At 40.5% G+C, this 23,878-nt stretch overlaps 1 protein-coding gene across 3 annotated transcripts; it reads left to right on the forward strand.

The window, feature by feature from the left end:
- The first annotated feature begins 868 nt into the window (after positions 1-868).
- IL2RB (interleukin 2 receptor subunit beta) lies at positions 869-23,312 on the forward strand. 3 transcript variants are annotated; one of them, XM_073000078.2, is made up of 10 exons: positions 869-1,732; positions 5,267-5,335; positions 6,745-6,859; positions 8,795-8,858; positions 11,797-11,902; positions 15,323-15,468; positions 16,188-16,362; positions 18,485-18,581; positions 19,612-19,696; positions 22,437-23,312. In XM_073000078.2, the coding sequence occupies exons 1-10, from the start codon at positions 1,720-1,722 to the stop codon at positions 23,226-23,228; spliced, it is 1,662 nt and encodes a 553-aa protein (XP_072856179.2). In that variant the 5' UTR covers positions 869-1,719; the 3' UTR covers positions 23,229-23,312. The 3 variants fall into 3 exon arrangements, with proteins under 3 accessions (XP_072856179.2, XP_072856178.2, XP_078232306.1); XM_073000077.2 differs by having other exon boundaries at positions 1,021-1,732; positions 5,264-5,335; XM_078376180.1 differs by lacking the exons at positions 869-1,732; positions 5,267-5,335; positions 8,795-8,858 and having other exon boundaries at positions 6,791-6,859.
- Positions 23,313-23,878: the final 566 nt, after the last annotated feature.

Here is a 23,878-nt window from a genome sequence, read left to right on the forward strand (position 1 = left end):
TCAGAACACCCAGTAAAGACAATTTAAGCTTTCCCATGGGAACAGAATGAAGCCATGGGGAAAAGGACAAAGCTAGTCTCTAGCAAGTGTTTATAGACAGAAGCTTCTCAGTCACCTCTGGTGCCTATCATTTCTAACAAAACTCTAACTTCTGGTGTCTACCATTTCTAGCAAAACTCTGGGCACAGGGCACAAGCATTGATGCATGACAAAACCTTTGGTACAAACACTTCACTTTCTTATCTCCCCCGTCGCTTACTGCCATTCCAATATGTGGCCAATTTTTAACTCATTGAAAGTCTGCAGGCTTCCATTGCATATAGCACTCAGCAACTGGACACCTCATCACCATCACTATTACTCCCACGCCATCATAAGGTATCTCCATCAATCCTGAGCATAGGATTTACTCCAAACCATGGTGGACATTTTTAATTCAAGGGTACTATTATTATGTGTTTGTAAATGAGTAAGTGGAAAGGTATAGGGACAGGTGCTTTGATCCAACATGAAAGCTGTACATAGCTGATCATTGTTAGGAACAGTGGCAGAGAACAGTCCACTGCTATCAACAGTTGGTATATAAGCAAAATTAGGAGTTTATGACAGTTAATTATCTCTCACTAAAATCAAAGACATTTGTAAATGCTGCTCATTGGCGGTACAGTTAATTAATTTTAGACTTGGTCTTAATGGACTTATCAGGTGGGAGCTCTTTAGAGCAGAGTGGTGAACTCTTGGCAGGCCAGATGTTTTAGATTATGATTCCCACAGTTTTTATCATTGGTTTTGATGGCAGTTCCTGGTGGGGCTCCCATCAGGAGTGCAATGTACTCCTTACCACATTGGTCTTTCATCTAATCCAGCAGGCCTTTTCCCTTGTTCTCTTATGTTGTTGTGTCACAAAAATCATAAGAAAGATGGATGTGTGAGCAGATTCTTCTCTCTCTAGCACTGCAGCTGAAATGTTAAATAAAGGAAACTAGTCATTTCAAAACCACCTTGCACAGTCCTTTCAACAGATAGTCCCAGTTTCAAAGCTGACACAGACACACATGCACTGGCATACAACGCTGACAACGGTATTACTTGATAGTTGAAGTGGTGACACTTCTGGATACTGCTCCTTAAGGAAATATGTCTGCAGGGCCTGCCATCTTTGTGTTGGAATTAAGTCAAACTAAGGGGCTTCCAGTCTTTCTCTGGAGTAGCATATTTAGGACTTCTTGCTCACGAAAGCCATTCAATTTAGAAGGGCAGCAGTTTAGAGAAGAACACGTCTACTTGAGTTTCACAGACTTCATTCTCAGACTGAGTTTCAGTCTCATTCTCCATCGTCTCGGCTGCTCTGACTCTTGACTCTCCACCCGTGCTCATCATCTTTACAAATCAGGAAGTGGAATGTACTGTGGTCTGGGGCTTTTCACGCTGTTGGCCTTGAGCACTCAATTGATAGTTCAGGGCCCCCTTTCACTCTGACACGGCAACAGAGCTGCTGCTTCCTGTGAAGGTAAATGTGAAGAGTGAGCAAGCAAGAGGACTGACTTGTTGATTTGCCCAGACTGGTTCTTCTCCAATGCTGTCAACTATCTATTATGGCCAGCAGTCCTGCAGTTATAAACAGAATTTAAGACCAGCAGCTATGGTCATGAAGTGCTCCGAATGGCCTGAAGCAACATCACAACGCCAACATATGTGACTAGGAGACAAGAAAGAACCATGATTCAGCCAGGTAAAACATATATGCATTCCATTGTTCTCTATTTGGGGATTAGTTAAAGTTAAGAGAAAAGCTTGTTGACAAACATCAATTCTGTCTGATAACTGACAGGTGACTATGAAGGCTTGTTTACTTACTACGGTGATGCATTAGAGAAGCCCAGTCTTGCAGTTCCTCCTCCCCTTCATAGTTCTTACAGGTACAACAGACCTATGTGGGCTAAGATACTGAGTCTTCTGTCCTGGTAGAATTGGATGTGGAGGAGCCCATGCAAATATAAATCCTAAGCAAACATCTTAGGAAGCCGTACTGAACTCAGTAACTTGGATCCAGACTTCTATAAAATTGTTCTTACATGTTGTCAAGTTGCTTCTGACTTGGGTCAGCTCCATGAGCTAATGCCCTCTGAAGGGGTCATTAGCTCAGGTCTTACAAACAAGAGGCTGTGGATTTTTTTTTAAGCTAGACCATCTCATGTTGGGTGTTCTTCTTTTCCTACTGCATTCCACTGCATTCCCAGCACAACTGTCTTTCCCAGTGGATCTTATTGTCTTGTGACATGTCCGAAGTACATTGTCTTTGTTTATTTTCACTTCTAAAGAGAGTTCTTTAAAGTAGACCAACTGAAATCAGTGATATTTAAATCAGCCACACCAACTGTACTAGTTATTTCTGGGGCTTACTCTAAGGATGGCTAAGTCTGAATCCAACCAAGTGCAATGCATGATAATATCTGAAAACAATTCCCATTGTAATTTGTCTTATTCCACAGAGGTGGGAGGATTAGACCAGATTATTTTTTAAAATCATCCCTTTATATGGGTTCAATCCCAAAGATCTTTACAGGGACAGCTCATGCTCTGAGGAAGAGTCTATCTACACCCTGCAATTCTGGGGTGAACTTATTGCCCTCACTCAGATTCTTGTAAATAAATGTGGGTAGAATTCCAGCCTTAGACAAATTCATTTTAAAAATGTATCTATCAATGACTAGAAGCCTATGCAAAGCAGAAATGGATAAATAGTGTATTTCAATGATTTTAATAGTGTTTCCCTGAAAATAAGACAGGGTCTTATATTAATTTTTGCTCCAAAAACACATTAGTGCTTATTTTCAGGAGATGTTTTATTTTTTTTTCATGTACAACCATCTACAGTACATTTATTCAAATACAGTCATGTCATCTTGTTCTGGCTGCTGCACAATGGTGGGGGGTGGGGTTTCACTTAACTGGGGCTTATTTTTGGGGTAGGGCTTACATTATGAGCATCCTGAAAAATCATACTAGGGTATATTTTCAGGTTAGGTCTTATTTTCAGGGAAACAGGGTAGGAAAATCTTTATAAATTCAATGGGATGAATTTGAATTGTGTGTCTGTGTTGTTTTTTTAATCAAACTTCGGAGAAAGGGAGACTTACTAATTTGCCCTTACAAGCACAGGATCCTGACAGAAGGTCTTGAGCTAATATCTCTTAAAAACCCATGTTTGAATCTTTTTTGTATTTAATCATATTTGCTCTGCTAAAGTAAGATTGCCACTTCTTTTTCTTTTATAGGCTTCTGTCATTCTCCCTTTTAAGATCTACTGAAGAACCTGTTCAGAGCTTGCAAATATGATGATGACTTTTTTTGGATCACAATTGTCAGAGTCCCCCTTCCTCCTGCCATTATGGGCCATGTTGGCTGGTAGATACTGACTACAGTCCAAAAAACCCACCATAACATTTTCAAGCTCTGAAGCAGTGACAACATACTTTTCTCCATAGTGGTAATGGTCTTTTTTTTCTAGTTTTGTCAGTTTGTCTGGTCGGCTGAGAACTTCATTTCATTCACTTTCGAAAAGAATTTCCCAGGGTTTGCACATTTGTTTTAAGAGAATGAGAAGAATTTGAAATTAAAAGAATCCAGAGAGGGAAAAAATAAAAATGAAAGAAATGCTAATCTCAAACGTGTTACTCCTACACATGTGAAAATTGAATACGTAGGGACAAAGGGCATAGATCCAGGCATCACCCACATTGTCACTTTCCTTCCTTGTCTCAAGCTTGCTTCCACTCACATAATTTATCAGGGTTACTGATCACAAGGAAATTTTGGAAAGTTGGTGGGTTTTTTTAATTGAGCATGAGAAAGTCTGTCAATGCCTTACTGTCCTTCACCAGTCATAGCCCATAATTAGAGTGGAAAGCACTTTAAAGTTGAAAAAAAAAATGACAAGGGCACTATTTTTTCCCCACTGTTGTGAAATCAGATTTCAAAGGAATCCCATGTTTACATCAAGACCAATAATCAAACAAAGCAAGTTTATTTGCATACTCTTGGAAGGATAAGAAGCTATGACACTCAAGATACTTTCAATAGTTACCGTAAGTTTGTTTTTCCCCTCTTCTAACCATAGGCTATTTCTAACATCTGCTTGTGACCTCAACCCAACCTACCTTACTACACCATTACGAGGAGGAGGAAGAAAGCCTTTTATTTCTCTTTGTACTCATTGACAGGATATAAATACTGTATAACTAATAAAAAATGCAAGCCATTTAAGCCAAGATACTAGTACCACAGGATGGAATTTTTCTAGTCTTAGAAATCAGGTAGTCTCAGAAAGCCATTCTTCTACACTTGCTTACTATAAAGCTCCCAGATCAAGTGTATTCCTCCGGTCCGGTGGTCAACAAGTTATCAAGGGCCACTGCAATTCTGTGCTACTAGCCAGCTATCTTAAAGCCCTAAAACCCTCAAGCTTCTTAATATTAAGTACACAAACAAGCAATGATACATCAGACATGCAAAATGTAATGTTTGCAGAGGCTCTGCATTCCTCGTATGACACAGCCATGCCATGAAGAGGCTGAGGGAAGGGACGTCCCTCATGGTCTGTGGCTCCAGTCAGTTTTGGACTGGGGCCCCAAATCCAAATGAGAAAACAGCTGTGTTGATCCATGATGGGATGTCACAGTTCACATTAGTCCCTATCCCTGAAGGTGCCAAAGAAGTGGTTCTGAATGAGATATTTAGTGTTTGAAATGAAGTTCTGCTACCTAAACTCACCCTCACTGGTGCAAAGAAGCATTCATTCACAGACAGCATTTACTGTGAAATCTTCCACCGAGAGTTTAAATGTTGGTATGGCTGCTGAGTGTATAAAAACTGAGAAATGTACCCCGAAAGTGAGATGAAACAAACAGCTGCACAGAGTCTATTACGGAGTATCTCCCAATAAGCTTCTCTCAGGAGAATACCTCATCCACAATAACTTACAATCATCTACCTCTGCTTTGTGTGAATCGTTTACATGTGTGGCCTCTATAATAGCGGCCATTCTGTGGGAAAGTAGCATCATTTGGATGTTTTTTACACAGATAACAAGATGGCCAATCCAACCATGTGGCTGCCCTTGAGGCAAAGGACAAGATGGTGCCCATTGTTCGTGACAAAAGGACATCTTCTGCCAAAGCTGGGAAAACAAAAAGAAGGTGGTGGCTAGTAGTTAGGACTCCATTCTGATTGTTTCCTTTTCCTTCTTGGTTATTTCATTCAGCAGTCATGAAGACCAGCCTTCCACTGTTGTTTTACATCCTAGCACACTCAGTGGCATCAGGGCTGAGCCAGGGTAAGTTTTCTTCTTCCACATATTACACCATCAGCATTGAAATTATTTTGTCAAGGGAAGAGCTGGCTGAGAAGCACTTGGTAACATGTGTAGCTTTCAGACAGAGAAGTACAAGAGTTTTCAAAAGCCTATCAAGAACATATCTCAAAGCATAGAAATGTTAATTTTTGCATCTTACCCGGGAGCTGCACCCCAAAAGACAAAATTTTCCAAGGTCTGGGAACTCCGTAAGGAGAAATTAGTAATGCTGAGAAAAGTTTCCATGTAAGGTAAAGGTAAAGGTAAAGGTTCCCCTTGACAATTTTTGTCTAGTCGTGTTCGACTCTAGGGGGCGGTGCTCATCCCTGTTTCCAAGCCATAGAGCCAGCGTTTGTCCGAAGACAATCTTCTGTGGTCACATGGCCAGTGCGACTTAGACACGGAACGCTGTTACCTTCCCACCGAGGTGGTCCCTATTTATCTACTTGCATTTGCATGCTTTCAAACCGCTAGGTTGGCGGGAGCTGGGGCAAGCGACGGGAGCTCACTCCGTCGCGTGGATTCGATCTTACAACTGCTGGTCTTCTGACCCTGCAGCACAGGCTTCTGCCGTTTAGCCTGCAGCGCCACCACGTCCATGTAAGAGCCAGTGCCAAATGCTACTGGCTGCACAAGAGAGTTAGATGGGTCTTGTTCTGTTAAGGTGGCCACTTTCTCCATCCTTGACTCAGAGGGCCTTTAAGTGGCTAGATATACCGTCTGTGTTTGCAGCATAGGGGATTTTTTCTGGTTATCCCATCCACCGGAGCCAGGCACTGAGAAAGTTCTAGACCCACTGGGCCATGGAACTTACTTGATGATCTTTGGTCAGATATACTCACCCCGATTTATCTCACATGGTTAATTTGAGGATAATGTTAGAAGGAAAATTGCCTTGAATTCATTGTTACTTTTTTTTTTTTGGCCTGCAAGCCCCTGCATTGCCCCAGCAAGTATGACCAGGAGTTGTAGTCCAAGTAGTAGCTTTTCTAAGCTCTGGGTCCCAGAGGTTGCACTATCATAAAATATGTGGAGATGTCCCATTCATTACGGAGATGTCCCATTGCTTTGTGCTAATGTGAAAGCCACCTTTTGCAGCACTGTTGTTGTTTTGACTTCTGTACCACCCCATAGTGCTAAAGCACTCTCTGGATGGTTTACAACATAATTATACAAACAAAAAACTCTCCCCAAGCCCCACCCCAGCAAGCTGGGTACTCATTCTACTGACCTTGGAAGGATGGAAATTCAACTCAACCTTGAGCCTGAACCTATCAGGATCAAAATCAGTTCATGGACAGAGATTTGACTTCAGTACTGCTCATCCCGGCCCTTTTTCATGTAGTTCTGAATGAAATACCATGATGTAGCCTTTCACCTTCCCTTAACAGGTAATTCAAACTTAGCTTGCTTATATGATTCAGTGCAAACACTTTCTTGTGTTTGGACTCCCGCTGCAAACACCACAGATGCACCTTGCAACCTCACAGCTTCTGTTCCATTTAGGTGAGTAATTAATGAAATGTGATTTTCTGCCTTGTTAGTTTCTCAGTACTGCTGCCTTGCCTTCAGCGGCCTGAGATGTATGCAAACTATTTGTCAAAATGAAGGATCATACATTATCCTTCCTCTAAGATTTTCATTGTCAAAGAGATAAATGGGATGTTTGTTTCTGATTGGTCTCACTGAATCTACCTGTATCCTGAGCAGTCCCACCTGTTTAGCCAAGATAAGGAAATTTGGGGGATAAACTCAGACAAACATTATTATTCACTGTCAACCTTTAGAAATGTTTTAGTAACATCTTGAGCAGCGATGTGAAGAATAGTCTCTCAATTTCTCATTCTTGCTAATTCAGGCTGTCTTGACAGGATGAGACAATCCAATTACGAATTTTCAAATTCCACAAAATTTCTGCCCTTTAAAGCAAGAGCAAGACAAGGAGAGTGATCCCTCACCCTCAGGCTCTCCTCAGTTTGGAGAGAATGTCCAAAACTAGTGCCTTTTTCTGCTTGTGAAGCAAGAGAGAGAGAGAGAGAGAGAGAGAGAGCCAGAGCAAGCAAAGTGGGATAAGCTGATTGACTGAAAAGGTGGAAGCAATTTATTCAATGCTCCTAGTTTTTAAAAGCTCGTGCAACAAAACAGCAGCTAATGTTATTCTGCACAGTTTGTACAAAAGATGTTCTGCTAATGTGAGTACTGTCACTGAAAGCAGCAGAAAATATCTCACTCTTACACAGGTGGAGGAGAAATGTTTTTGATAGCATTTTGTCCACCATGCAAGGATAAGACAAGTCCAGATTTACATCCTTAATTCTGAGCATATATGCTCATACTCCCCCTCACCCCAGTGAAGACAAACACATCAGCCTTCAAGAATATCTCTAATCCTTTGGTGGGTTTGTCACACATGATATTTTATTGCTAGACGCTTGTGACAATCCACCATTGTTATGCATAATTAGAGTTTATCTGGAACTTTCAGAATCATACAACCACCAGAGGCCCCAAAAGTAATCTTTCCCATCTTTTGTTGATTCATGTATACAAGCAAGTCATGCTACAGACAATAAGTGATGATTATGCATGTGTCTGCATCATGAATTCCAAGGAAATGAAGTGGCATACTTGCAAATGAGAGTCCCTTGCTTCAACTGATGGACATCATTATTGCCACAGAATTCTAAACTGGTAAAGAAAGTCTCCCTGATTATTGCTCTTGTTTGCAACAAGAAGGGGTACCGTGAGGCTTCCTTGCTCAAAACAATTCCTGGAAGTTCAAATCTGATGACTGATATGCCAGCTATTGGCACTGATACAAAACAAGTAACTGGATTTGGATTTTCACTTAGAATACGGGACTACAGCTTATTGGGTGCCAAGATGACAATATTGATGTAAATTTTGCACACAACATGTTTTTGGGGAACGCATGCAACAAATATATATTTGTAAATCCATGAATTGTACAGATTGGTGTGGACAAAGCAAGGCTCATGGGCCAAATTGAGTCTCCAGGGTTACTTCTGTGGCCTCTAAGGATTCCCCAACACACTCGCACACTGAACATTTTTTAAAATTTCTGAAACAGTCTTGACAAAAAACTGTCAATTAGAACTCCTGAAGGCTTTCACCATTAGTGGAGTTTACATCAGAGGACTTGAAGGGTCCTAACCCTAAGGCTCACCCACCTGTAAAAGCAGAAGCATTTGTTTACGCTTCTTCCCCCCCCCCCAAAAAAAAGGCCAAAAGGAGGACATATTTGGCCACCAGGACCTTTGAGAAAGACAGACCTATCAGGAACCAGGGATAAGTTGTGGCTCTGTGCTGAGTGTAAACCAAGTTACTCAGGCAGTGGGCGCACTGCCATGTCCTATCTGAAATTATTTCCCCATGCACTGTCTCAGGAATAATATTTCTGATGAGAAATATGTCTTACAGGGATTCCCCAGAGCTATGCCAGCTGTATGGTACAGGTAACAGGAGCTGTCTTCTGAAATTTGAGGTGAGTGATCTGATTAAAAATATTGGCTGGCTGAGATCCTGTGTTGTGCAGTGGATAATGCTTGACTAGGCATCAGGAGACCTGGATTCAAATCTCCTCTTGGTCAGGGAAACTTACAGGGGAGAATGACAAGGGTAAATCATTTCTTGAACATCTCATACACATCAAAAACCCTATTAAGGTTGCCAAAGGTCAGAAAATTCTTGATGGCGTGCCACAACTATGAAGGCATTCTGCTTTCTGTTTTCTTATGATTAGTGCAGTCTGAAAGTTAAAGCATTTGATAAAGTGTGCTCTTACAACAATAAACTGGTTATCCTTCCAGCTGCCATCAAGCTCTTTGTCTTTTGCTATGGTGAGTAAGATCTTTCATTTTTACGGGCATTTCTGACATAAAAATTGAAATCCTTACAATAGTACACTTTGCTTACTATTCGTGGTATGTAGTGAAACAGTGGTTATAAACAATGAACAGAGGTTAGACAAGTCACCTTTTGGACCAGAATTCCCCCAGCCAGCATGAGCATGTTTTCAAATATCACCATTATCATATTCCGATTTATTTTGGTTAATTTCATTTCATTTGGCAGGGAAGTAAAAAGGGCATTCCCCATTAAAAATATTCTGTAGATATACCTATACAACCACTCATGTAAAGCTGTTAGGATGTATTTTATTCATTTATCTGCTGTAACTGAAACAATCCTCAAGCCAGGTTTCAAACTCTATGCATGCAATTAATAATAATAATTGTGTGTTATCTAGTTAATTCTGACTTATGGTGACCTTTTTCAAGGTTTTCCAGGTAGGGAATATTCAGATGTGGTTAACCTTCCTCTGGGGGCACCCTGGGATTGTGCAGCTTGCCCAAAGCCACACCTCTGGCTTTATAGTCAAATACGTTACTTACTATGTTATCCAGCCAGCTCTCCATGCTATTACTATTACATAATGTTTAATTAAATAAAAATGGTCCTCAATAATATGTATTAAATTTACTACTTTTCTGGTCAAGTCTGCCATTTGTCCTCCTGCAATAAAAACACTCTGGTCCTTTTAAATATATTTACTGATAAAATTACGGTATTCATTCTGTTTGCTAATAGTGCTGTAAATATCTTAGTAGCTTGATTTAAAGAAACAGGCTTACAAATTAATATGATCAATGCATATTTCCAAGAATTTCTTCTCCTTCAATAATTTTATTGAATAATGATATCAACTTTTGTATCAACACTTTTTAAACTTCTCAATAGATGGCTTACCACTTTTATAAAGATTATAAATGAATTTATTGAATACTTCCAGTTTTCATGTCATTAAATTACTTTTTTTTAACCATTTTCATCTTTAACCATTCCAATTATGCTCTTAGAGGTTATTTTTTGCTTGTGCGGCTCTGGACAGCAGTCTAGCATTTTAATTGTTTAATTCAAAATATTCTCTTTTCCTATATATTAAATTCCTCTGAATCTTTTCCATTTCAATATCTTTTTCTTAGCTTGTATTTCTGATAAAATTTTAATATCTCTATATTTTATATAATTCATCTTCAACCCTCTTATTTCCTCTTCCAACTTTTTCATGTCTTTCCATTGCCTTTCTAAATTACAAGATCCTTTAATACTCAAAACTCTCATAAAATATTTCCTTGTATCCCAAATTAAGTTTTCTTTGCTACCCTCCCTATCATTAATCCTCCATATTTCCACCAATTCTTTCTCCATTTTTCTACTATATATTTATGTTGTAACGTACATGTGTCTATCCTCCATCTCTTAGCTTCTTTATAACGACATGCAACTTTAAACTCCATATTTACCATGTTATTATTTACCAAAGCATGAATGTTCTTAGACAGGACAATTTAGTAAAGGGTTAGGTAGCAATGACAATGGTTAGCTTATTTGCAGAAGATACATTTTTAACAATAGAGGATCCATTTAGCGTTATGGATCGGGTAAAATTATATCTGAAAGAATTTGAGGAGGTGATAGGTTTACATAGAAATTGGCAGAAGTCAGAGATAATGTTTAATTATGTTAAAGATGAAGAAAAAATTAGGAGGTTTGATATAAAAATGTTGAAAATATTAAGTATTTAGGTATAAATATTACAACAATTATTACCGTATTTTTCGCACCATAAGACACACTTTTCCCCCACAAAACAGGGGGGTGGAAAGTCTGTGCGTCTTATGGAGCGAAGAAAACAGATTATATTTTCCTGTTTTCTTCTCCTAAAAAATTGGTGCGTCTAATGGAAAGGTGCGTCTTATGGAGCAAAAAATACGGTATGTTTAGAAAAAGAAAATGTTGATAAATTGAAGCAAGAAATTAAAGACGAATTAAAGGAATAAAGAAGGATAGTTGTCATGGTTTGGAAAGATAGCAATATATAAAATGAAGATAACATCTAAAAATGTATTTATGATGTCACCAATAACGTCGGTACAGGAGGATCTGAAAGACTAACAAAATATAATTAATGCATTTTGCAATGGTGATAAAACAGCAAGGATTAATAAAAAAATTAAGGTATTCATATCAAAAATTTGGAGAGTTAGATTTACCTAATATAAAACTATACTACAGCCTACAACCTTGCTTTAAGGCATGGATTTAGTTATTCCTCGCAGACCAAGGCCCTGGTGTCCCAAACAGGACCTGCAGCACAGCTCCAGGACCTGGAAATCAAAGGCCTTTTTCCTCACATAATAGAATAGAATAGAATAGAATAGAATAGAATAGAATAGAATAGAATAGAGTAGAGTAGAGTAGAGTAGAGTAGAGTAGAGTATAATATCTAATGTTTTAATACACTTCATTATAATTTAAATGGCATCTACTCCTGAGGAAATGTAACCCAAGAGTTCTGGTACCTTTTATTTCAGGGGGGGAAAAGCATCAGTCATTAATAATGTGATATTTCTCTTCAGAGAGCTGCTATGACCATCACAGACAGTGTTTCCTTGGATGTAATTTGCCATATTGGAGAGAAAATGAAGACTGTTGAAAAGCAGAAGATGAAGCCTTTTAAGAATCGTGAGTTGAAAGCAACTCAACTTTAGTTGTGAATATACTGTTAAATAGCTCAGCTAGACTTTGTCTAGCAAAAATGAAGAATCAGCTGTTTATTAAAGACTTCCTTTTTCACTTTCAGGATGTGCCCAATGCTTATGCAATGAGAAGATGTCACATGCATTCCAAAATTGAAAAGGGAAGTCTTTAATCAATGGCAATTTGCCACTGATGGTGACCTCATTCCCACTGCACGAATAGACGGAGTCCATCAGAATTTCATCCATAGTGTACACTTATTATGTATGAGCATATGCAAAATGATTTCTTTTTGGAACCTCCTATTTTGGCAAAGTATAAGCAGTCTTCCTGAAACTATTAGCCTCACCTGATGGGGAAAGAGGTTACTAAATTATGCTTATCTCTTTCCTCCTGAAGAAGGTTCTTCACCATGGATGGGCAATTATGGGCTCCCTGAGAGGCCCAAATGTGATCCCATCCAGCACACTGCTGGAGGTAGGTGCTAGTGGTAGAGGGGTGTGGTCCTGCAGGGGCAGATGCTGTCCTCAAAGATCCAGGGATGGGCATGAGTGGTACACATGGACATCACCAGATGGGCAATACCGAAATCAGATTGATTATATTCTCAGAAGCCAAAGATGGAGAAGCTCTATACAGTCAGCAAAAAAAGACCTGGAGCTGATTGTGGCTCTGATCATCAGCTTTTCTTATAGCAAAACTCAATCTTAAACTGAAGAAAGTAGGAAAAACCACTGGGCTAGTCAGGTATAATCTAAACCAAATCCTTTATGAATACACAGTGGAAGTGAAGAACAGATTTAAGGAGCTCGATTTGGTGGACAGAGTGCCTGAAGGACTATGGGTAGAGGCTCGTAACATTGTACAGGAGGCAGCAACAAAACCATCCCAAAGAAAAGGAAATGCAAGAAAGCAAAGTGGCTGTCCAACGAGGCCTTACAAATAGCAGAGAAGAGAAGGGAAACAAAGTGCAAGGGGGACAGGGAGAGTTACAGAAAACTGAATGCAGAATTCTAAAGAATAGCAAGGAGAGAGAAGAGGGCCTTCTTAAATTAACAGTGCAAAGAAATAGAGGAAAATAATAGAAAGGGAAAAATCTGAGATCTGTTCAAGAAAATTGGGGGTATTAAAGGAACATTTTGGGCAAAGATGGACATGATAAAGGACGAAAATGGTAGGGACCTAACAGAAGCAGAAGACATCAAGAAGAGGTGGCAAGAATACACTGTGGAATTATACTAGAAAGATCTGGATGTCCCAGACAACCCAGATAGTGTGGTTGCTGACCTTGAGCCAGACATCCTGGAGAGTGAGGTCAAGTGGGCCTTAGAAAACATGACTAACAACAAGGCCAGTAGAGGTGATGGCATTCCAGTTGAACTGTTTAAAATCTTAAAAGATGACGCTGTTAAGGTGCTACATTCAATATGCCAGCAAGTTTGGAAAACTCAGCAGTGGCCAGAAGATTGGAAAAAAATCAGTCTACATCCCAATCCCAAAGCAGGGCAATGCCAAAGAATGTTCCAACTACCATACAATTGCACTCATTTCACACGCTAGTAAGGTTATGTTCAAAATCCTCCAAGGCAGGCTTCAGCAGAATGTGGACCGAGAACTCCCAGAGGTACAAGCTAGATTTTGAAGGGGCAGAGGAACTAGAGACCAAATTCCTAACATGCGCTGGATTATGGAGCAAGCCAAAGAGTTCCAGAAAAACATCTACTTCTGCTTCATTGACTATGCAAAAGCCTTTGACTGTGTGGACCACAGCAAACTATGGCAAGTCCTTAAAGAAATGGGAGTGCCTGACCACTTTATCTATCTCCTGAGAAACCTATATGTGGGACAGGACGCAACAGTTAGAACTGGGTATGGAACAACTGATTGGTTCAAAATTGATAAAGGAGTACGACAAGGCTGTATATTGTCGCCCAGCTTATTTAACTTATATGCAGAATACATCATGCGGAAGGCTGGACTGGAGGAATCCCAAACTGGAATTAAGATTGTCAGAAGAAATATCAACAACCTCAGATATGCAGATGATACCACTCTGATGGCAGAAAGTGAGGAGGAATTAAAGAACCTTGTAATGAGGGTGAAATAGGAGAGCACAAAAATGGTTTGAAGCTCAACATCAAAAAAACTAAGATCATGACTACTGGTCCGATCACCTCCTGGCAAATAGAAGAGGACAATATGAAGGCAGTGACAGATTTTACTTTCTTGGGCTCCATGATCACTGCAGATAGTGAGAGCAGCCACGAAATTAAAAGACACTTGCTTCTTGGGAGGAAAGTGATGACAAACCTAGACAGCATCCGAAAAAGCAGAGACATCACCTTGCTGACAAAGCTATGGTTTTTCCAGTAGTGATGTAGGGAAATGAGAGCTGGACCATAAAGGAGGCTGGCCGCCGAAGAATTGATGCTTTTGAATTGTGGTGCTGGAGGAGACTCTTGAGAGTCCCCTGGACTGCAAGGAGATCAAACCTATCCATTCTGAAGGAAATCTTCCAGTGAGCACTCAGGCTTGGACAGATCCTGAAACCGAGGCTCCAATACTTAGGCCATCTCATGAGAAGAGAAAACTCCCTGGAAAAGACCCTAATGTTGGGAAAGAGTGAAGGCAAGAGGAGAAGGGGACGACAGAGGACGAGATGGTTGGACAGTGTCACTGAAGCTACCAACATGAATTTGACCCAACCCCAGGAGACAATGGAAGACAGGAGGGCCTGGCGTGCTCTGGTCCATGGGGTCACGAAGAGTCGGACATGATTTAACGACTAAACAAGAACAACACCCAAAACTGGGTCCCCAGATGTTCTTGTTCTAGCAAGTGGTGAAGGCTTCTGGGAGTTTTAGTCCAAGAACATCTTGGGACCCAAGGTTGGGAATTTTAGCAGAAAGAAAAAAGTTTCCTTCTGTCAGGTGTAGGGCTACTGTTGCCCATACATGGCCTAACAAGTTTAGTGTTGTGAATGTTTTTGTTTCATTTTGTTGTTTTTCCAGTCACTTCATTAGTTGTTAGAAGCTCTGAAGAACTCAAATGCTTGCAGCCACTTATTCAGGGCTTGGAATAGTTATTTTTTGAACAACAGTTTCTGGAATATCCAAGTCAGCCTTGTTATGGAGAAGTGTAATCCAGAAAGAATAAAATCTTAGCATCTTTCTCTGGAAACACTGATCTTTCTTCTTGACGCGTATCTGTTCGTATGAAGATACAAAAAGATTGTGGGAATTGTAATGCACAACCTAACATTTCCAAGCTCTATTTTTCTATGACATTTTGGATGATAAGTCCCAAGTACTGAATTTTTTCCTCATAGTTCAACAGTTATTTTTGCTTTAAAACATTTTTATGTTATTCACTGTTGTTTCTCTTGATTATGTCTTTTGCTTTCAGTTCAGCTAAAGCCGCCTTGTGACCTCCAAATAAAAAATACCAGTGAAGAGTCTTACAACTTAACTTGGAAGTTCTGTGACATTTCACATTACTTAAAAGGAAAAGTGGAGTATGAAGTACGATACAAAATACACAATTCTGGTGAGGTGAGTACTGAAGGGATTTGATCGTTATTTTTGGCCCATTTGTCTGCCTTATGCTTCAAAAACATAGGAAAATACAAATTTCCTCTTGAGTACTTTATTTGTGAGTGAACATCAGAAGCTTTTTGATGTAATGGTTAAACTGCAGTACTGCAGTCAAGTGTCTACTTCTAACCTGAGTTTTATCTCAGCAGGCTATGTAGCCTGTTGGGCACAAACTCAGGTTGACTTAGCCTTCCATCCTTCTGAGGTAGGTAAATTGAGTACCCAGTTTGTGGGGTAGGGGATGTGTAACCTGTAGAATTAAATTGTAAATGGCCAGTGAGTGCTTTAAGCACCATGAGATGATGTATAAGTAACATACTTTGCTTTACTTTGCTTTAAACCTGTACATCATTTGCACGTTAGATGAGTGAGGCCTATTTCAGAGTTACTCCCATTTTGGGAGGGAAAGTAAATAAAATTTAAATCCCTTTAACATGTCACTTAGTCAGTCCTAACACAACTGACCAGGCTAACCATGGTGTGGATATGAGTAAGTGACATAGACCGTACAAATAATTGTTATTTAACATATGTGAAGAACTTACTGTTGGAGAAATAAGGGTTTAAAGTGTGAAAGAGGTCAAAATAATAACTTTCCCAAATTCTTTTTTGAAAAAAGATATAGAGTGACTGTCTGACCCCAAAATGAATCCAAAATCCATGGATCTGTTTTGCAGGCTGACAAAATCCTTCCCATTATTCAGGATCAGAAATGGCTAAAATTTGAGAATCTTTCTCCTGGCACAGCATATGAAGCAGCTGTTCGTGCAAAGGTCCGAAAGAATGATGACATTTACAATAGTACATGGAGCAACTGGAGCACACTAATGATATGGAAGACTGAGCCCGAAGGTAAGGCACATAGAAGAAAGCCAGTGTGGTTTTTTAGGAATGAGACAGGCTCCAAAGGTTCTATATTGGCACAGGTAGTTCACGCTGTCTCTGAGCATGTACACAGGTAGTCCATTTGCTGTCTTTGAGCACATGAAATATTATGTTCATAGTGAGTCATGGGAAGAAGTCTGATATGCAGAGTTAGGACTCAGCCACACCTGCCTAAAGAACCTCAGTTGTACTGTTTTGGATGTTATTTGGATTGTTTCAAAATAACATGAGTTCACATGACGCATGGCTAACACTGGTTCATTTGCCCCAGCAATCGGTTTATTTCCTCCTCACCAGGAGGCTGGTTTTAAACTGTACTGATGATGAATCACGTCATTCCTTCTCATTTCAGCCTCTGTGAACATTGATGATGATATATTTCCTTGCATTAATCTGCAATAGAGATCAGCTGATGGCCTTATTGACCTCTGCATACGGAAACAATTTACTATGAAGAGCAATGAACTAGAAGGTGGCACTTCAGAATGTACCACTTAGTTTTGAGATACATAGCCTAAACTCCAGAATATGTAAAACAAATTCCTGTCAATCAAAACTCATGTTCTCTGAGATGAGCTATTGCTCTTTTCACATGCAGCGCTTGGAACATAAACACAGATTTTGGGAAAGCGAGGTTTTTGAACTACGACTCTCCAAATCTCTCAGCCATCATGGCTAGTGGCCATGTTAGTCAAGGGATTGAGGAGTCCAAAATAATTCAGCTTTCCCAAGCCCTGCATAAACATATGTAGGGTTTCCATCACCTCTTTGACCTTTGCTCATTGCTTTTTTTTAAAGCACAATTACTGATCATGTAACAAAAAAAGGAAATCTTAAGGAGAAGCATTTGTAACATGAACGAGCATTTTGGAAAATATTGGATCTACGTTTGCCTTTCAAAACAGACCTCCTATATGAAAAGCCAGGGTAGTCCGACAATGTTAATCAGCAGTGGATTCAAAACGAACCAGAAAAAGCGTATTTTCTTCACTCAACCAGAGCTTGGAATATTATTTTAAAAAAAAAAGGTCTTGTGGGCAGGTTGTCATTGTCACTATTATTGCTCTGTGTGTCTTTATTAGCAAGCCATGTAGGATGCATGGCAGTAGATCAGTGTGGATGTGACCAGTCTGAGCACTATTTCCTATCAGTTAGAGAGGGCAGTGGGGCTTGTGCCATTGTATGGCGTGGAGGGCTACTAATGATGGGCAGACACACAAGCAAAAGTGGGTATTCATACAGAGGGAGGGAGGAAGAAAGGGAGATACACTAACACAGACACAGAAGCTGACAGGCAGGCAGCCATTCACACATGCCCACATACAGAATATGTCTGCCTTGGTTAGAAGGTGATCAGGATTGTTGTGGCTGGGAGTAACATGAACTTTGGGTGGGGCAGTGACCCAGTTTCCAGGATGGAATACCCAGTCCTGGGAAAGGAGCAACAGTAGGGGACGGCTTTTGCTTTTATATCTAGTTTCTGTGCTTCAAATATCTATCAGGCCGTGTGTGAAACAGAATAGTGGCTTACATTGATTTCAGTCTGATATACCCAGCCTGTTGTTTTTTTAACACCCTTAAAAGCACATATGTAAAAGCACTGAAACTAAAGTGACCTTGTTTGGCCTTGTTGTGTGTTAGAGGAAATGAATTAATTTTTTCATTCTAGCATGTTTTTCCAGACTCTGTGGCAGACGAAGAACAATGAGATTCGAGTTCGAATCTCTGGTCAACCATGACGCTCACTAGGCAGCCTGGGGCCAGTCAGCCTAATGTGCTTGAGAGGGATGCTGGTTGAATAAATCTTGCATGCCGTCCTGAGGTCCTTCTTTGAAGGCCTGTATTAAAATGATAATAGCACTAATATGAATATTAATAATATTGACAACGGGAGAAAAAATGCTTCAACTTCAAAGTATAAATGCCATTTTACTTATTTCATAGCAAGCAGATCAGAGTCTTAGATCTCAAACTGATTTGTGGATCCTTAAATCCATTTGCTTTGTGTAAGGATTTAGGATCTGATGGGAAAATCTATTTTCAAGTAATGGCTAATTTCCACTTGTCTCTTTCTCCTTTTTTCTTGAAGCCCCAACTCCAACGATTTTCCTTATCCTTGCTGCAAGTTCAACCTTCATCGTCATCCTTGCTATCGCTCTGTCAGCCAAGTCACCAGTGCTAAAACGGTAAAAGACAACACCTGAAATTGGGCTTCTATGCAGCCTCTTAGCCCTCTTGACCCCCAGCACACACTGCTTTCATATAATCATAGAATAATGGAGTTGGAAGGGACCTAGAAGACCATCAAGTCCAACTCCCTGCTCAATGCAGGAATCCAAATAATAATAATTAAAAAAACAATCTGAAAAATGTATTCACGAAGGCTTTCACAGCCGGGATCTAATGGTTGTTGTGGGCTTTTCGGGCTCTTTGGCCATGTTCTGAAGGTTGTCCTTCCTAACATTTCACCAGTCTCTGTGGCCGGTATCTTCAGAGGAGAGGACTCTGTGCTCTGGTGCAGTTTGTTTGGGAGTTGAGTATTTATGGCTGTGAGATCAGCTTTTGTCCTTTTCAAGAGATGGGTGATTATGGTGATCAGTGTGTTTTTGTTGTGGATGTATTGTTGTGATAAGGAGTAGAGATTACCTGTCACTGTGATTGATGGATGTTGTTAGCTGGTCTTTTGTGTGTAGTGATCACTGGTCCTTGTGGCTGGGTAGAGTTTGTTGACCTTTTGCATGCTGTATTTTTCAGTGCTGGGAGTCAAGTTTTGTTGAGTTTCAAACTTTCTTCTTTTTCGTTGAAGTTCTGTTGATGTTTGTGGATTTCAATGGCTTCCCTGTGCCAGAAAAAAACTGAAAAATCAGCAGTAGCTGAGGATGCCCTAAAAGAAGCTGGACATGAAATTCTATTCCAAAATATTGAAATACTGGACAACACCAGCAATCATTACGTTAGACTGCACAGGGAAGCCATTGAAATCCACAAACATCAACAGAACTTCAACAAAAAAGAAGAAACACTGAAACCTCCTTTCATGGAGAAAGGTGAAAATAATGAAATTTGAGGGCTGGTTTTGACACATCACTAAAAAGAAGAGTTGCCCACCATGGCGGTATTGGGCTGATATTCCTCTATCTGTTCTTATGATTGATAATTAACATTTTCCAAACTCATAGTTACTTTTTATTTTCTTGCAAACTCTGGATGCTACAGTTTGAAGAACATGCTGAAGATTCATTTACCAAATCCAGATGAATTCTTCCCATCTCTCAATGCTGTCCATGGAGGAGATGTTCAGGTATGAGAAGTAGGAGGTAGGGGAGCTGGAAAAACTGCTTGGTCTAAATTTTAAGTGAACTGACCAAAACTGCAGCCCCCAGACTAATGTCAAGAAAACTATCCTTCAGATTCTGCAGTTCTCCAAATTTTACAATGCAGTTCTTGGCAAAAAGAATCATGTACTATACTGTATAAAACCATGTTCGTCAAAGAGAGTTACATACAAAGAAGTACACATGCAGGAAAGTTATATACAAAACTGCATATGATAAGCATTTCTGAAATGCAGCACTGTAGGCTTTGGCACTTATAAATACGTTCATCAGTCGCCCCAAGTAGACATGGTCTTAGAGGGGCAGGGTATAAATTTAATTTTTAAAAAATCAAACAGGAATGGGCAACAGATTATGTTTGGTCTGTGTTAGTTTGGCAAGTAAGTATACTGTATCTGTGAAGATTCTCAGTCATACAGGCGAGGTTATCTGGAAGTTGAATCATGGCAACTGGACTTTTATTAGATTGAAACATTTTGCTACTCATCCAATTAGCTTCTTCAGTCTGAGGAGAGTTGGTAGGAGACCCCTGATATAGCCTCCAGGTTGTTTCTATGTGGAAATTTTATATGACCTATATGGCATATAGAAAATCCCTCACTCAACAGGGGTGGAGGCTTTATGTACAAACTGTCTCCTATTTATCTGTCCCCAGAAAGATTAGGACCACACCCACCAGAAAGACCACTGTTAATTACTATTAACAACAGTCATGATGGATTAGCCAGTCCTGGCAGAAGGTGGGATGATGGGCTTCTCTGCCAGGTCGCAGAGTGGCTAATCCATCACGCGCAATGGAGAGATAGGAAGGGATCACGGAGTTCGCAGCAGCTGCGGACAGGTGGGTGGGTGGTCTGGCCCCAGGGGGCCGAAGCCTTGTTATCTGCGCCTGTGGGGGGGGATATTCGTATACAAATACGAATACCCCCATCTCTATTAATGACCCACAATATGGAGAAGTACTGCAGAAGTGGGATTATCTCTCACTCCCAGTCCTTTGTCCTAATAAGCCTATTCAGACCAGGGGGAAGTGAAGCCAACATGGAGGATATCTCAGGGACCTCCTACCAACTCTCCTCTGACTGAAGAAGCTACTTGGATGAGTAATAAAATGTTTCAACCTAATAAGAAAGAAATCCAGTTGCCATGGCTTAGCTTCCAGATTTGGCAAGTAAGGTTATTCCATTCTGTTTCTGCATAATTCTAGTATATATGTTGGGGGGGGGGGAGGGAATCCGTGATAATCAAGATGCTTTTTATATTTACTGAATAAGTTGCAGCTAATGTAGGCCTGTCAAATCAATGGAAGTTATATAGACGTTGACTCAACAGATCCCCACTAATTCAATGGACCTAGCGTAGTTGTGACGTACTACAGTGGGGTCTTGACTTGAGAACTTAATCTGTATTGGAAGGTGGTTCTCAAGTCAAAAAGTCTGTAGGTCAAGTCTCCATTGACCTACAGTGCACTGAAAACTGATTAATCCTGTAACAGGCCGTTTTTGTTCCATATTGGTTTTTTTCTGGTCTGTAAGTCAATTCTCAGGCTGCAAGTCAAACCTAAATTTTGCGGCCAGAGAAGTCTGTAACTCAAAAAGTCTGTAAGTCAAGCCGTCTGTAAGTCAAGGGTCTACTGTACTGGATTTCAGACATTTTATATTGAAATACACGTTTTGGACCCGGTTTGGGCCATTTTTAAAGCTGCAAAGTGCAAATTTGGAAAATCAGTCAAATTGCAATATGTGTTATAATTCACATATTAGTTCATCTTACTTCTAAATGTAGAAAGAACAGGAACCCATATTTACATACTGTTTATTTGGGGACACATGACCATCTATGATGAACATGATAGCAAGAATTGGTAAGAACCAAAGGCAGTTGTCACTCAGAAGCCTTTCAAGTGGCCACCAAAGTGTAGATTAATGTTGCCAGTCTCAGGGCACCAGCTAAAGTCTCAGGGAATTACTCACCAGTGACGGAGAAGGAGTTGGTGAAGTGGATCCACAGCAGGGGTAAATAACTTCCAGAGAGCCACAGGTGGTATATGGTCAGCTCTGGTTCTCAAAAGGCCATGCATCCCCTCAAAATATGTTTCCTTAAAGAAGGATTTTTTAAAAAAAACTGAAAAAGAAACCCACCTTCTCACAGCCTCTTGTGCCAAGAGGAAAGCTGGGGATTGGGGTGTGCACAAAATATGGATAAATCACCTTAACATCCCTCTCCTCAGAAGGTGCAAGTGAACATTCTGAATCATTTTTTTAAAAAAATGTGGCTCTAAAGCAGGAGTAAGTGACGTGGATCTAAAAATGTGGATCTAAAGCAGAGGATGGAGTGCTGGGCCACCTTGGAGGGTAGATACACGGGAAGAGTACGGACTATACTGTACTCACATCTACTATCCAACTTGGTAGTCAGGGAGGTATCTTCTGTAAAGCAAGGGGTGGGCACCAGAGAGGTGCAAATTTCTGATTCTAAACAACTGCTCCCAGTATTCCTAAGCCAGCAAAAGCTGTCTGCGAAATTCTGAGAGCTGTAGTCTGAAAGACAGAAATCCGCATGTTTCTCAAGTGTCAAAGTGTTAGCAATACATTAATTCTAGACTATAGGAAGAACTTGTTTGTTTCCCTTTGTTTTCTGATGGCTGCACTGCAGTTGTTTTGGTTATTAAACCCTCTGCTTTTTTTCTCCTCTAAAATCCAACAGAAGTGGTTGTCTTCTCCAACATCCATGTCTCCCTTGCATGTCGCTACTGCAGCATCAGATGTCTCTCTGCTTGAGATAATGCTGAAGGACCACCAGGAGCCTTCCCTCCACTTTCCCAAGGCATGTTTTGCAAATATGGACACACCAGAGATGAGCGAACAGTCCTCATCTAGTTGTTTCATCAATGGTGGTTATTTTTCCTTCCAGCACCAGGATTCTTTTTACTTTGAGCCCTGCAAAGTGTACTTCACCTATGATCTCATTTCTCAAGGCAACATTGGCTGTGAAGATGGTGACTTCTGCTCATACAGACTGCTCCATGAAAAAACTGACACCAGCCGGCCATCACCCCCTACTGACAGCATCACAGCAATCCAAGAGAATAATTGTTTTGTTCGAGAAACAAAGGAACCAACTGAGAGAGCTGCATGCGGTTCAAGGATTCTTCTGTGCAGGGAGAGTTTCTCAACATCACCAAAAGAGAAACAAGATGGGAACCAAGGGAATCTTAAACCCATCCTTTTGCCTTCCTGGCCTCCACTGGAGGGTTCCATATACAGTACAGACCAGTCTGACGGCAACAATAACAGAACAGGAGCAATCCAAAATGCTGACCCTCCTGTCACTTCTGCAGAAAATCATAGGTCTGCATTTCTCCAGTCAGCAATACAGAATCAAGGCCAAGCTAATGTCGCCTGCAGAGCAGTATCTTCCTCACAGCTCCCCAGTGCTTCTGAGGGCTACCTATCAATGAGGGATCTTCAAAGCCATTACACTCATTATTCTATCTGACTTCTTTGGAGCCATCCCACTACCCAGCCGTGCAACTGCTGGTAATGATGGTGGGTGGTCATTTATTAAAGCATGACTATGAGACTGGTTGCTTGAAATATCATTGATCTATTCCACCAATGGAAGAAGAAAAGGTTGAGGATGAAGAGGAAAAGGGGAATGGAAGTTCCTTATTTTTCAGGGTATTTGGTCCACATAAAGCTATAGAAAGGCTGCTGAGATAAGCCTATGGGCCTCCAGAGTCTTTCCAACAAGAGACAAATGCTTTCTTGATGACTCCAAAATATGTCTTTCATCTATGCCTACATGGTTAGTCTAAAGCAAGCTGCAACTCTGTCCTCAGGCTGAGGGGAAAACAAAAAGTATCAGAAAAAAAGTGTTGAGAATGAGGCAGAGAAATCCTTTTCTGAAGCATATGCTTTTCTCTTTCTAAGCAACTCTTAGGAAGGTCCCTGTTCACTACTAGTCCCTATTCACTACCTGCAAGGAGAAAGATATACAGTGGTGCCTCGCATAACAAGCGCACCGTTTAACGACGAATCCACATAGCGATCTATTTTTTGCGATGTTTAGATAGGGCAAACATCGCATTGCGATGTTTTTAGAACAGCTGATCGGCGGTTCCAAAATGGCCGCCGCATCAACAAAAT

This window comes from Pogona vitticeps, chromosome 5 (assembly GCF_051106095.1).
Source record: "Pogona vitticeps strain Pit_001003342236 chromosome 5, PviZW2.1, whole genome shotgun sequence".
Taxonomy (NCBI): Eukaryota; Metazoa; Chordata; class Lepidosauria; order Squamata; family Agamidae; genus Pogona; species Pogona vitticeps.

What these genes read in the sequence shown, in the direction of transcription:
- IL2RB (XM_073000077.2), top strand. An exon ending in AAGTCACCAGTGCTAAAACG is followed by an intron (nt 18,582 to 19,611) that starts GTAAAAGACAAC and finishes TGGATGCTACAG; the next exon opens with TTTGAAGAACATGCTGAAGA. An exon ending in TCCATGGAGGAGATGTTCAG is followed by an intron (nt 19,697 to 22,436) that starts GTATGAGAAGTA and finishes AAAATCCAACAG; the next exon opens with AAGTGGTTGTCTTCTCCAAC.